We start from the raw sequence: 12,493 nt of genomic DNA, 5'->3' as shown, positions 1-12,493 counted from the left end.
AGGACCTGCTCCCGCCACAGACCTCACTGCCCTCTGGGACCCAGGCATCTGGGGGTCCCTGCTCCACCCCATGTGCCCCACTGTCCCCAGAGAAGCCAGGCATCAGGGAACACCTGCTCCACTACACCTGTCCACCATGGACCCAGGTGTACTGGCACCCTACTCACACCCCATGCACCCCCCGCCCATGGGCCCAGGTGTCTGGGGTGCTACTTCACCCCACACTGCTCACTGCCCCCAAGGGTACTCAGGTGTCTGGGCGCACCGTTGAGGTAGAAGTACTTGCGGACCAATGGCTCATAAACCTCCCCCAGGGAACAGGCGATGGTTCCTGGAATGGGGTCATGGATGATCAGAATGCGAGATCCCTCTGTGCTTCCCTGCAGCTCCTCAAACAGTGTCAGGTCCTGTGTGTACAGCTGGGGAAGGGGGGGAACACATCAAGGCAGCCTGGTCCACCAGGTACATGAAACAATATACATGTGCATGCAAAGGCACACGTGTCCTGCACATGCTTGTCATGTCCCACGTGATGAAGCATGCTTCTTGTACCCTTTACTCATGCATGTGCATGCACCTTATGTCCCACGTGCTCCTTGTGCTCTTTGTATGCACAGAGGGATGCACAAGCAGAGCAAAAGCCACTTCCTTGCCACACGTGTGCACACAAGTACACATGAATCTGCAAACACAAGTGACCTGCCTCTTGCTTGTGTGCACCTTTCACATGGGTCAGCACTTGCTTGCATCCTGTGCATGCTTACACACGTGCTACTTATATCTACTGTATAAGCCATACCTGTATCTATGGATTGTCCTTATGGCAAGCGCACAACTGTGTGCATGCAGGCCTTGCTACCCAGGCCCAGTCCTCTCTTGAATGTCTGTGTACACCCTTGCACAAGCATATATGCAACTCACGTCCTTGGCAAACATCCAGGTAACGGGCAGGCCAGGGAGGGTGGCAAAGGGCACAGAGCAGTGCAGTGTGACGGTTTCATCTGTTTGGGCCCGCAGGACCTGCACTGGGAGCATTGAGAAGCATGTGAGTTCACATCTACTCATGCACTTACAGGAATGAATGTGCTCCTGTGTGACTACAAGTGCTCACGTGCTCGCAGTAGAGGTGCACAGGCATGCACCTCAGCACACTGCTGTGCGTTCATGGTGGGCCCAGCAGGCATGGCCACACATGAGGAATGGCAGTTGCCCCCAGAGACCTGGAGGCACCCAGCGCCGGGGTGGGACTTAGACCAGCCTGGATGCCTGGGTCTACCATGTCCCCATACCTGGGCAATCCAGGGGAAACTGGCAGTCCACGAGGCGGCAGGTAGCACACTGGAAGACGCGAGCAGCTGGCTGGTATCCTAGGATGGAGAGACTTGCTGGTCCCATGGGGATGGGAGATGTATGAGGCGACAGAGGGTGGCAAGACAGAGAGACGGGCACTCACCACAAGGCGGGACACAGGCTGGAGCTGGTGGAGAGGAAGCAGCATTAGACTGGGGATCACTGGGGATCCGCATCCCTGTGATGAGCTGTTTGGGCTCGTCCCTTGTCCAGCCCAGATGGGATCCCCAGGGGTTTCTTCAGGATGGGGGTGCCCAAGGTGGGGGTCCCTGGGGTGTAGATGTCCATGGTGGGGGGGTCTGTGACAGTCCCTTTAGTGGGGGTCCTGGAGAATTTCCAGAGTGGGAGTCTTGGGTGGGCGTCCCCACTGGCCCCATACCTTTCTCCAGATGGCTCAGCTTCGCCCAGATTACGTTGACGGCTGCCTGTAGAGACACCTCAAAGGGCTCTGTCCAGAAGGCCAGGTAGACAATGTAACCTCCCTCTGATCCCCAGAATCCCTCCTCAGACCCCACAGATCCTCTGTACTTGCCTCAACCCCATATGTCCCTACTGGAGTTCCATATATCCCCAAATACCCCCCCAACACCCCGCCCCTCCCCCCAGAAGCTGTATACCTTGAAGCCCACATACCCTCAGGATTCCCCAGCTATCCCCTTACAGCCCCAGACCTCCATATCGTCTTGTATTTCACCACACCCCCCATTCAAGGCCTCCGTGTCCTATCCCCCATGACCCATGTCCTGACCCTACCCCTCACATGTCCCACATCCCCTGCTCACTCGTCTTGCTCTGCTTCTCCAGAAAATGCAGGGCATCCATGACGATCTCCCGAAGTACATCACGCTGCCCCGACCCTGCGACCAGTACAGGTGTGCTGAGACCAGTACAGGGTTGGGATTGGAGGTTCAGGGATGGGAGGGTCCAGTAAGGGCTGGGAGTTCCTGGGGGTTCCTGCAGTCCTGATCAGGGTTTAGGGATACTGGGGAAGGGTCAGATATTCTTGGGGATTCCTGAGGTCCTAGGTAGGGCCAGGGTGTCCTCAGTGTCCCTGTTCTGGTTTGGGTGATTCTCAGGGTCCTAGGCAGGGTTGGGGTTCCCAGAGGTCCCTGAGGTCCAGGACAGGACTAGGGAGACATTGGCATTGTTGGGAGTCGTAGGGTGCCTGTCTGGGGTGGGTCCCTGGGGTTTCTGTTTAGGAAAGGGGTCTTCAACTGCCAGGGATCCCGTGTCAGTATGAGGGCATCGGTTGAAGTGGGAAACCCCAGACGGCTCTGGGATCCTGTTCAGAGTGGTGGTCCCCCTTGGGCTGGAGGTCCCTGGTGGGATGGAGGTGCCGGTCAGGATGGGGAACCCATGACGCACCCACAGTGACAGAGGAAAGTGGCTCAGCAGCCTGGGCAAGGGCCTCAAGGCAGCGTTGATGTCGAGGGTCCTTGAGGGGGGCCCCAGTAATGTCATGGCAGAGCTGTTCCCGCTGACTGGGAGGCCCAAAGCAGAGCAGGCAGGAGTGCACCGCAGGGAGCCAGGATGCCAGGGCCACCCATTGCCGCAAGGCAAGCCCCCCTGCCTTGATGCCTGGGTTTCCAGGGAGCCTGGGAGCCAGCACCCACCACCACCCCATGGCCACAAAGTACAGCACCCAAATGCTTGGGTCCCCAGGGAACTGCACGGTTCCCAGGTGGAGCCCAGGCGCCTGGATACCCAGGAGACAGCGGGGTTCCCAGGTGGAGCCCAGGCGCCTGGATACCCAGGAGACAGTGGGGTTCCCAGGTGGAGCCCAGGCACCTGGATACCCAGGAGACAGTGGGGTTCCCAGGTGGAGCCCAGGCGCCTGGATACCCAGGAGACAGTGGGGTTCCCAGGTGGAGCCCAGGCGCCTGGATACCCAGGAGACAGCGGGGTTCCTATGTAGGTCCCAGATACCTGGGTCCCCCCTTGAGAGGAGTGGGGATACCTAGACATATGAGTCCCCTGGGGTGTGTCGGCTGGAGAATGGGCTCCCAGACCCTCATTTTGGTCTCCCCAGATTTTCTGCCTTCAGTCCCTGCCAGTCACTTTACTTGGTGACCCAAAATCCCCTCTATTTTGATGTCCAATTCCTTGCCTTTGTCCCTATGACCCTGTCCTGTCAGCACCCCCAGTCCAGTCTCTTGCAGAGAGGAACTATGCAAGGCTTCTCCTTTTCATTCCTCCATGTCCCATCTCATTAACACCTCCTTGCTCTTCCACCCAGGTGAGCCAGCCCGATCCACGGTAGAGCGGCAGATCTTGCTGCACAAGGGGGTTTCCTAAGGCAGGAAAATGCCAGGGCAGCGGAGACACCCACTGAGAGCTGACAGCTCTCATGAAAGATGCTTTCAAGGTCTAGGCATTGCCAGAGCAACCGCAGCCACCCCACCCCCATAAAAAGCAGCCTATGGAGCACTAGTGGCCAGGAGCACTGCCAGCAGAGCAGGCCAACTGTGTGGTGATCAGCCAGGGTGTGCGCAGCAGTTTGCATGGCAGTTTGCGCAGGAAGGGCGTCATCATCCTACCAGCAAAAGAAGCGAGTTCAGTTGGTGGTCATCACTCTCCCAGGAGGAGCTTGGCTATGGTATCCACCTGGAAGAAAGCTCTGTACTCTGCACTCACCAGGATGGATGTGGCAACCCAGAGAGAGCTCCGGTGAAAACATGCAGGCATCCAGGCCTCGGGCTGCAGGGCATGCAAGTGCCTTTCATGGATGGCAGTGGTGAGAAGAGCTCTGTGGGGTGTGGACAAGTGGATGGTCTGCTCAGCCTGGTGGCAGAGCTACAAGAGGAAGTAGAAAGTTCAAGGAGCATTGAGAAGTCTGAGGAAAGCATAGACTGGTGGAACCATGCTCTGCCCTCCATGAGACAGAAACAGGAACAGCCACCAGAAGAAAATCAAGATCAAGGGGATCCTGTATCCTCCCTCTGCTAGGCTGAAGGTGGTGGTTTAAAGGGTAGGAGTGAATGGAGGCAAGTCCATGCTCGGGGTGGCAGGCAAACTCTCCTTGGCCACCTCGTCTTCCCAGGTGACTCTGTACAACAGGTATGAGGCTCTGGATGTAGACGGCCAGTCGATGGATGATGTGGATGACAGTCCATCTACACCAGAGGTATTGCCAAGGTCAGAAAGGAAAGAGCCCTTCCTTCCCCCTAGGGATGATGTTACAAGTGCTGTTGGCATGAAGTACAGGGACCAAGCAGAGAGGACAGTGAAAGCCTGGTCTGGTGTTGATGTCCCCCGGCTGAAGGGGACGAGGTGCCACTCTCCCGCGCGGGTCTCCCTGTCAGTGCTGGCTGTACTTGGGGAAACAGCACCATCCCTTTGCAGCCATGTTTTAGGAGTGCCTTTGCAGCGAAGGCACCGTGGAGCCCACGGCTGGGTGTCCGTGAGCAGTCAGCAGGGCTGGGGATCCTGTCCGGGAGCCACAGGCTCGCTGTGGCATCCTCTGCTGTCCTGGCTCATGCTGGGTTAGACCTTACCTGCAGGCACTGCCCCGCAGCCCAGAGGTAGCGCCCGACGTGTGCTCTGAGGTCAGGGTTATCAGTACGAGTTGCACAACGTGTGTGCGGGGGCCAGGGGAGGGCAGAAGCTGGAAGGGTCCCCAGCCGGGTCAGGTCAGGCAGCCCCAGACTGGGGGCTCCAGCTCAGACTTGGCTCTCCCTTCCTGAGGCAGGGTCTGCCCTTGTGCTCCCACGCATGCACATGAAGACCCCCACCCTGAGGTCCAATGCCTGGACAGGTCTCAGCCCCTGCCCCACGTTTCCCCAGAGCTGCCTTGGACAGGCAACAGCCCTTTGAGGTCCCACAGTGGTCTGGGGCTGCAGAGGTCCCGCGAAGGCGATTGCCCCACAGGAGCAAGGGGGAGAGAGCCACCCTGACCCCAGCTTTGCTTTGGCCACGAAAGCGGTTCCCCCGCCCGGTCCATCCCCACCTCTGCAGAGAGCGCAACGGGGTGAGGGGCGGCGGGGATGGGGGTGCTTCCAAAGCCAGCTCAGCACCCAGGCGTCCCAGGTGCCAGAAGTGACCCCCCCATTCCAGGTGTACCACAGGCCTGTGAGGAGTGCAAAACATCTACTTTATTAAAGCTGCCGGCCAAAGAGCACAGCGGGTGGCTCTGGGGCATGCCCAGCACAGCGGGTGGCTGTGGGGCATGCAAAGGTCTGCTGGAGAAACTGCTACTTCTTGCCACGCTGCTTGCTTTTCATCAGGAGCAGCCCCTGCTTCTTGATGCCCTCCCGGGTGAGGACAAGGCCACAGGATTCGTCATCAGAATCCAAGGACTCTGAGGAGAGAGTGGAGAGGAGTGGGCTGTGGAGGCTCTGTGCGCTCGTGTCCCTGGGCAGAGCCGGCACCTTTTGCAGGGCTGGTGGCATCCCAGAGAGCCATCGTGCGGAGCCCTGAGGCACAGGCACTGCCGACTGGCTCTGCCAGCCCCGCATCCCAGGGGGACCTGCAGAGCCTGGGGTTGCCACCGCTGTGGCCCCTCTTCAACACTGCTGGCGCTTCCCAGAAAGGCCTGGAGCCAGGGGGTGGTGGGTACAGCTCCCGCTTTGTTAAAAACACAGTAGAGAGCTGCCAAAAGCTCGTGGTCTCCCCCAAGAACATCCAACAGGAGGAGGCCACAACCAGGTGATTTTGAAGCCAAGGCTCTCCCTCCTTGTCCCACAGCACCTGGGACAAGCAGCTCGTGGGTTGGGCTCTGCTGGGACAGTGGAAGACAGGCAAGGATGTCCAGGAATCCCCACGGGCAGGGGCTGGGATGGTTGCTGTGGCACGTGTCCTCGCTGTGCTCTCCTACCTTGGCCGCTGCCTGCGTCCTCCAAGGAAACCCTCAGGTTCTGTGGGTGATCCGCAGTGGTGTTCTCTAGTAAATTACGGACCTCGGCAAAAATCTGTGGAAGACACTCTGGGTTACTTGCTGAAGGGGAGGTGGGTGTTCCAAGCCAAGGGCTGCCCCACCTCGAGGTCCCCGCGCGGGGCACACCCTGCAGTGCCCCGTGCCACCGGGGGCTGAGCTGCTCCATGGCTCTCCCCTGGCGCCACCTCCATCCTGCCAGCTGGGAGGACGCTTGGGATGGGCCGTATGGGAAAGCCCCGTGCGGGTGCCCAAAGGCCACAGCAGGGATGGAGCCCCCGCGCACCTTGTTGTCCTTGTTGGGGCTGCGCCAGTCGTGGGGCAGGCTGGCCACCCGCTGCACCAGGTAGCGCAGCTTCTGCTCACAGTGCTGCAGCTTCTCCTCCACCGCCATGGCCTTGACGGGATCCTCCTGGAGTCAGAGAGAGAACAACCACCTTGGTGGGGAAAACGAGCCACGGCGGGGGGACAGTGGCTGCGCCAAGCGTTTCCACGCCGTGCTGCTGCACCACCGGGCAGTGGCCGGGGCCAAGCTCACGCCAGCCCCATGTGGGTACCTGGCCGGGCACGGTGATGCCCTGCAGGCGGACGAAAAGGCTGTCGATGTCCTCTTCACATTTCAGCAGAACATCCTTGCTCCTCATCATCTGGGCCCGCATGTCCTCCAGCCGAGCCTCTTGGCACTGCAGTTTCAGCCGCAGCTCCTCCTCCAGCACCCTGGAGCCAAGCACATTCACATCCATACAAGTGCACAGGGGGGGCAGGAACACCCTAGAGCTGTTGCAAAAGCTGCTCAGGTTGCCAATGCAGAGCAGAGGTGCTGCCTGCAACCCAGCTCCACGCTGCTGGTACCACTTCCCACGCCAGGCCAGAAGCGGGGGTCCTCCTGCCGCCGCAGCGGGAGCTTTGGGTGCTCTGCCAGGCCCAGAGCTGGGGGAGCCCCCTGCTCAGAAAACCTGGCGGCACAGGAGGGGTGGGCGGCTGCAGTGGGACGTGGGAAGGGGTGCCCTGCTGTGTCGGGACACCTGGCACACACGTGTCCCCCCCGCCAAGGGCCGTGGCCCGGTGGACACGACTGCACACCTGCTTGTGTTGGAGGGCTGGTGAAACTTCAGCTTAGCTAGGTTCAGCTCCAGCTCGTGCAGCCTCTCCGCCAGTGCCCGCTTCTTCTCCTCGCCCTCCTTGATGCACTGCTCCAGGTCCGCCGAGGACTTCTGCTGTTCCAGGAGCCTGCCGGGTATGTCCTGGCCGGGGGAGAGCACGAGGACTCAGCCCCCGGTGCTCCTGCAGGGTACAGGACCCAGGCCGTGGCCTCGGGGAGCCGTGTGCACCATGGACGGCTGCAAGCTCATGTCACGGAGAAGTGTGGTGCCATCCCTGCCCGCCCCAGAGGGCCTCTGGGCGTCTCCCGAGGCAGAGGAGGGCAGAGAAGCCCACAATGAAACAAGGCAAGCAGAGGGCTCTCAGCTCCCCGGGCCCTGAGCAGCCGTGGGTTTTGCCAGAGGGGGGGGTCACGTTACCCAGATCCTGGAGCACTGCAGCGCAGCCTTGGCCTGCTGCATCTTCTGCGTGACCCTGGCCTCGTGCTCCATCTGGGACCTGACGGCCTCCAGACTGGTGCCTGGGGTGGGAGGGAAGCGTCAGGGAAGGATGCCTGCGGCTGTGCCCGCGTCCCACCCCCCTGCACCCTGCCAGGCACTCACCCACGAGCTGGTCCTGTGAGGCCGGGGTCGGGGAGTCCACGGTGAGCTCGTGCCTCTCCTGCTGCAAGGATGTGCATTGTCACCCCCCACGCTGCTGACAGCTGGGGGGAGCTGGCCCTGCAGGCCCCCGACCCGTGGGGGGCCCGGCACCGATGCCTGCCGTCTGCCCACAGCCTGGCCTGTGCCAGGACCCCCAGCTCACCGCTCTCAGGTGCCTTTGGTACACGTCCTTCCGCCACCCTGTGTCTACAGAGACCTCCTGGGTGGCCCGGGAGCGGTACATGCGCGCTCTCTCCGCAAGGATCCGGCTGCGCGTCCTGTTTGCGTCCTCCTGGAGCGTGTCAGAGAAGGGAGAAGTGGCTGTCAGAGCTGGAACGGACCTTTGGCAGCCAGCTGAACTTGTGGGATGGCCAGGGTCAGCAATGACCAGCCCCGCCGCCAAGTAGACAGGCTGGGAAGGATAGTGGGCAAGGAGGGCTGGCGGGTGGAGCGTGCTGCCTTCGCCATAGCTGGGGCTTCGGGCAGGCTGTCCCCAGCCCCAGGGCAGCCCGGCCCAAGAGCGACACCCGGGAGGAGCTATGGAGCCATCGGGGTGCTGTGGGCAAGCCCAGCTCCAGCTCTTTTGCTCTTGGTTGAAGGCACACTCAGCAGCTCCGGGGCACATGGTGCCGTCGGTGGGCTCTGGAGGGTGGAAAAGGGCCCCGAGGTGCCCCTGGCCATCTCACCTTGGCTCTGTCAGCGGCTTTGCAGGCCTCCAAGGCCATGAGATCCATGTCCTGGAGCTCCCTACCATACAGCTCGGCCATCTTGCACAGGAGGTCCAGGTGCGGAGGCAGGTGGGCCAGCTCCTGGGACACAGGGAGCCACAGCACGTCACCCCAGTGAGCCCCAGGGGTCCCCCGTGCTGTAACAGCAGATGGAGGGGAGCAGGAGGACCTCTTTGATCTGGGAGGGGGGCGTCCCACCAGCGTTGCCCCTGGGGCACCTCCTTGTCTCTGCTGGGGGAGCAGGTGGCACGATGGCATGGTGGGGAGGAGCTCACCTTCCTCAGGACATCCCGCACCGCCAGGTACAGGGCAGTCACCTTCTGTCCAGTGTGGACTTTGAGGAGCACCTTCTCAATGTTTTTCTCCAGCTGGCAAATGGCCTGGGGCAGAGGTGGGGGGGTACAGGGGGTGACCCCGCATGCCAAGCCCAGAGGCCAGCCGGGGGGTGCAGGGGCTGGATTAGAGCCCTCTGCAGGTGCTGCCAGCCCAGGAGGGGGTCCCAGGTACCTGCGCCTGTGCCTGCTGCCGCTTGTCAGGCATCGCAGCATCCTGCAGCTGCTGCAGCCGCCTCTGCAGCTCCTCCCGCACTTGTCTCCGCTGCCTCACCTGGTGTAGCAGCATGTTGCAGGTGTTCACCCGTTCATAGATGTCGGCCTGGAGCTTCTCCTGGGCCACCTGGATGGGCATGCGAGCATTCAGCAGGCTGGAGGCAGAGCTTGCTGGGCGCCCGCGGCACAAGGGGGTCCTGCCTGCAAAACTGCCCCCAGGGTGGAGCTGGGGACACCGGACTTAGGGGTGCTGCCTAACTGAGACCCAGGGCTGGGCGTCAATCGAATCCATCAGTGCCCCAGCTGCGGGGGTGCCGGAGAGCAGCAGCAGCAGCAGCAGCAGCACCCCCCCGCACCCGCCTGCCGCTGGCCCTGCAAGAGGCCCCCGGGCAAAGGCAGCTCTGCGGGGCCAGGGTCTCTGTCACCGCAGCGGGGCTTATAACCGCGTTGTAACCTCGGGACGGGCAGTGAAGGGCAGGGCAGGGACAGCATCTCTCTCTCAGGGATGCGGCTGGAGCTGCAGGAACCCGGGCAGCCCTGGGCACACACAGGCTGGGACAGCCGGGAGCACTGCCGGGACAACAGATCTGCTCAGGGAGCTCAAGGAGGATCTGCACGGGTGGGTCCCGCAGTGGAAAGGGACCCGTGGGACCACACACAAACACCCCCCGTTGCACCACACCAGCCCTGGGGGGCTGTCCTTGTGCCGGCACCAGGTCACTCTACCACCCACCCTGTCCTTCTGAGCCTTCCCACAGCCCCAGCCCCCTGCAAGCAGCCCGGGCGCGCTGGGCCCTGTCTGGTTGGCCAAAGTGGCCCCCAAGGACTTTGGCGCTCTGCAGGTCTCAGAGACGCTGCGTCTGTTGTGCTGTGGGCACGAGAGGGGCAGAGAGAACAATCACCACCAGCCTGGGGCCAGTCCCAGCCTAGTGCTGCCCTGTGCCGCCCGCTCCCGACAGGGCCAGCGCCAGGCAGGGGTAGAGCAGGAGGGACCCGACGGTACCTGCTGGCTATGGCCCCGGGCACGGACGTCCTCCTGCACAGCCTCACACAGGCGGGGGAGCCGCTCTCTGGTCCCACTGCGCTTTTCCTCACGCGGCTGCGCGCAAAACTTCCCGCCTTTCTCTGGGGGACACAAAGGCGCTGTTGGTACCGTGCAGGACAACGCGGGGACCGAGAGCCACCCGCCCGCCCCAGGCCGTCCCCACAAGAAGCCCAAGGGGCAGCACCCTGCAAGGCGACGGCGGCACACAGCTCCTGGGCGCGCTGGCTGAGGTTTGCCTTGCGGCCCGGCATGGTGCCACTGCTCCTGCCTCGGCCCTCCAGCCTGGCTGCGCACGTGGCAGCCGTCGTGGCTCTACTGCCCGGTGGAGACGTTGCCCGGCTGTTAGGACGTTGGCAGGCTGTGACACGGGCTGTGACATCACAGAGCTGAGCTCACTCCCTGCACTGGGGGAACTGTCACGGCGGCACCTCCCAGTGCCGCATGGCACACACCTCCTGCTTGGCCAGCGCCTCCTGCTCAGCCATCGCCACCCACGGCCCCCTCCTCTCCGCTTCTGCGGGCGACAGGCGAATGAATAACCAGTTACTGAGGCAGCCCAAGGCAGGGCGGGCAGCGCGGGTCCCAGCGCTGTGGCTGCAGCAGTTGCAGCCCGCCCAGCTGGGGGACCCCTCCAAGCCCCACCAGACACGGGGCCAGGACACTTGCAGGGAAAACACGTGGGCACATGGACCCGAACAGCTCCCCGCGCTCTCTGGCAGCTGCCGGCTGGTTTCGCATGGCACCAGGAGCCCGTTCCTGCCTCGCCACGTGCCTTCGGCAACACGGAACAGCTACACAGGGAGTTCTGCTCCCGTTGCACCGGGCAAGAACAGACCAGCTGCTGAGACTGGGCTTTGGTCTTGTCCTTCCCGCGCGTTCTGGCTCAGCTACAGACACGGCAAGGAATGCAAGCATGTACATTTATTCGTTGAGAAATAAAACCAAGCTCCCTCTACCAGAGAGGAGAATAACCCTCAATCTTTGATTTGCAGAAAAAGACTCCTTACAGAGGGAAACTGCCTTCCTAGCACCAAGCTTGTAGATCAGCTCTGATGAAGTTTCTGTAGCTCGAGATCTTTAATGTGCAGCCGTCCTATGGTGCTCTAGCTGCTGAACATAGGAAACAAAGAAATTAGAGGATTCTGAAATCAAGTGTTACCGACACAGGATCATCCCAGGCTCTTACTCAGCACCTCATGTGCAGACTGATGGATTGCATGTTAACGCCAATGGCCCGTGACAGGCTACACGCAGACATTATCATCTTCTGTGCTTCATAAAAATGCGCGTGAAGAGATGGCCCTTTGAAAGACAAGCAGTGAAGGCTTTGTGCCCACAAGGAACCTGGCCAGTCTGTCCGTGCACGTCGAGATCTCCACGCTGAGGCGGGGCCCACGTGGCAAGTAGAGTCATTATGCCACTACACTGTCCTAGGCAGCATTTAAACATCACGGCAGGTTACCGGGGGGTGGCAAGAGAGAGCTTTTTAGAAGAACGGCTAAAATGCCTCAAGGATGTCCATTTCAGTGGCCCTCAGCAAAACTCAGACTCTCGAGTGGACGGCCCTTCCAAAATACTGCTCAAGAAACATGAGCCAGGCTTGTACAAGCTCGTGTCAACAGGCGCCTGCAGAAACCAGCTTCCAGGAGGAAGCCTTTGACTAAGGGTCTAGTCCCACAGGCCCCCTGCACCTCACACGTCAAACCTCTCCGCTTTCAGTTGTCTTCAGCCCTCCCTGCCTAAATTCTGGAGACTTCCCACGCTGTTCACGCTACAAAGGAAAAGGTCACGTCAGCAGCGCAAGCCAGAGCTCCCTTCAGTTCTCATGTAGCAGGCAGTCGGGCGCGCTAAAAGTGAACAGCCAATGATGAACACAGCACTCGTCTGGGAGAGACATCGAGGCGCTGGCTAGCCTGCAGCTCCTGACCTGCTGCCTGCTGTTAGCATGGGAAGGGGTACGTCACGCTGAAGGCTCCGTAAATCCCTGCTGGCTGAGCTTTCGGTCACCCAAGCACAGGGGCTTTGCCTGGTGGTTTGCATTTTCCGTCTCTCCTCCTCCACTTGCTGTGCTCTCTTCCCCTCTTCTTTGAAACACACCAGCTCCACTAAAAAGCATTTGTTGAACACAGCTGAGACAAGAGCTCATGGAATCTGGAGCTGCCTGGAAATGCTGGGCAGGTATTAGAAAGCAGCATAAGCAGCGAGAGGAG

At 61.0% G+C, this 12,493-nt stretch overlaps 2 protein-coding genes across 4 annotated transcripts; both read right to left on the bottom strand.

Annotated features, from left to right (window-relative positions):
* Positions 1–209: 209 nt before the first annotated feature.
* LOC130159244 (sperm acrosome membrane-associated protein 6-like) lies at positions 210–2,974 on the bottom strand. Its single transcript, XM_056360645.1, has 7 exons — positions 2,716–2,974; positions 2,133–2,207; positions 1,730–1,798; positions 1,454–1,477; positions 1,290–1,367; positions 922–1,025; positions 210–419 (listed from the first exon to the last, which is right to left on the bottom strand). Exons 1-7 carry the CDS (start codon positions 2,972–2,974, stop codon positions 210–212), a joined length of 819 nt encoding a protein of 272 aa, XP_056216620.1.
* Positions 2,975–5,419: 2,445 nt separating this feature from the next.
* Positions 5,420–9,541, bottom strand: LOC130142986 (coiled-coil domain-containing protein 183-like). 3 transcript variants are annotated; one of them, XM_056325521.1, is made up of 11 exons: positions 9,198–9,541; positions 8,966–9,070; positions 8,649–8,771; positions 8,126–8,254; positions 7,924–7,984; positions 7,741–7,841; positions 7,304–7,464; positions 6,778–6,937; positions 6,507–6,632; positions 6,164–6,257; positions 5,420–5,647 (listed from the first exon to the last, which is right to left on the bottom strand). In XM_056325521.1, the coding sequence occupies exons 1-11, from the start codon at positions 9,375–9,377 to the stop codon at positions 5,541–5,543; spliced, it is 1,347 nt and encodes a 448-aa protein (XP_056181496.1). In that variant the 5' UTR covers positions 9,378–9,541; the 3' UTR covers positions 5,420–5,540. The 3 variants fall into 3 exon arrangements, with proteins under 3 accessions (XP_056181496.1, XP_056181478.1, XP_056181489.1); XM_056325503.1 differs by having other exon boundaries at positions 6,164–6,632; XM_056325514.1 differs by having other exon boundaries at positions 6,164–6,632; positions 7,924–7,981.
* Between the last annotated feature and the right edge of the window lie 2,952 nt (positions 9,542–12,493).

The sequence above is a fragment of the Falco biarmicus genome, chromosome 1, assembly GCF_023638135.1.
Source record: "Falco biarmicus isolate bFalBia1 chromosome 1, bFalBia1.pri, whole genome shotgun sequence".
Taxonomy (NCBI): domain Eukaryota; kingdom Metazoa; phylum Chordata; class Aves; order Falconiformes; family Falconidae; genus Falco; species Falco biarmicus.
This window is presented reverse-complemented; position numbering and strand designations above follow the sequence as displayed.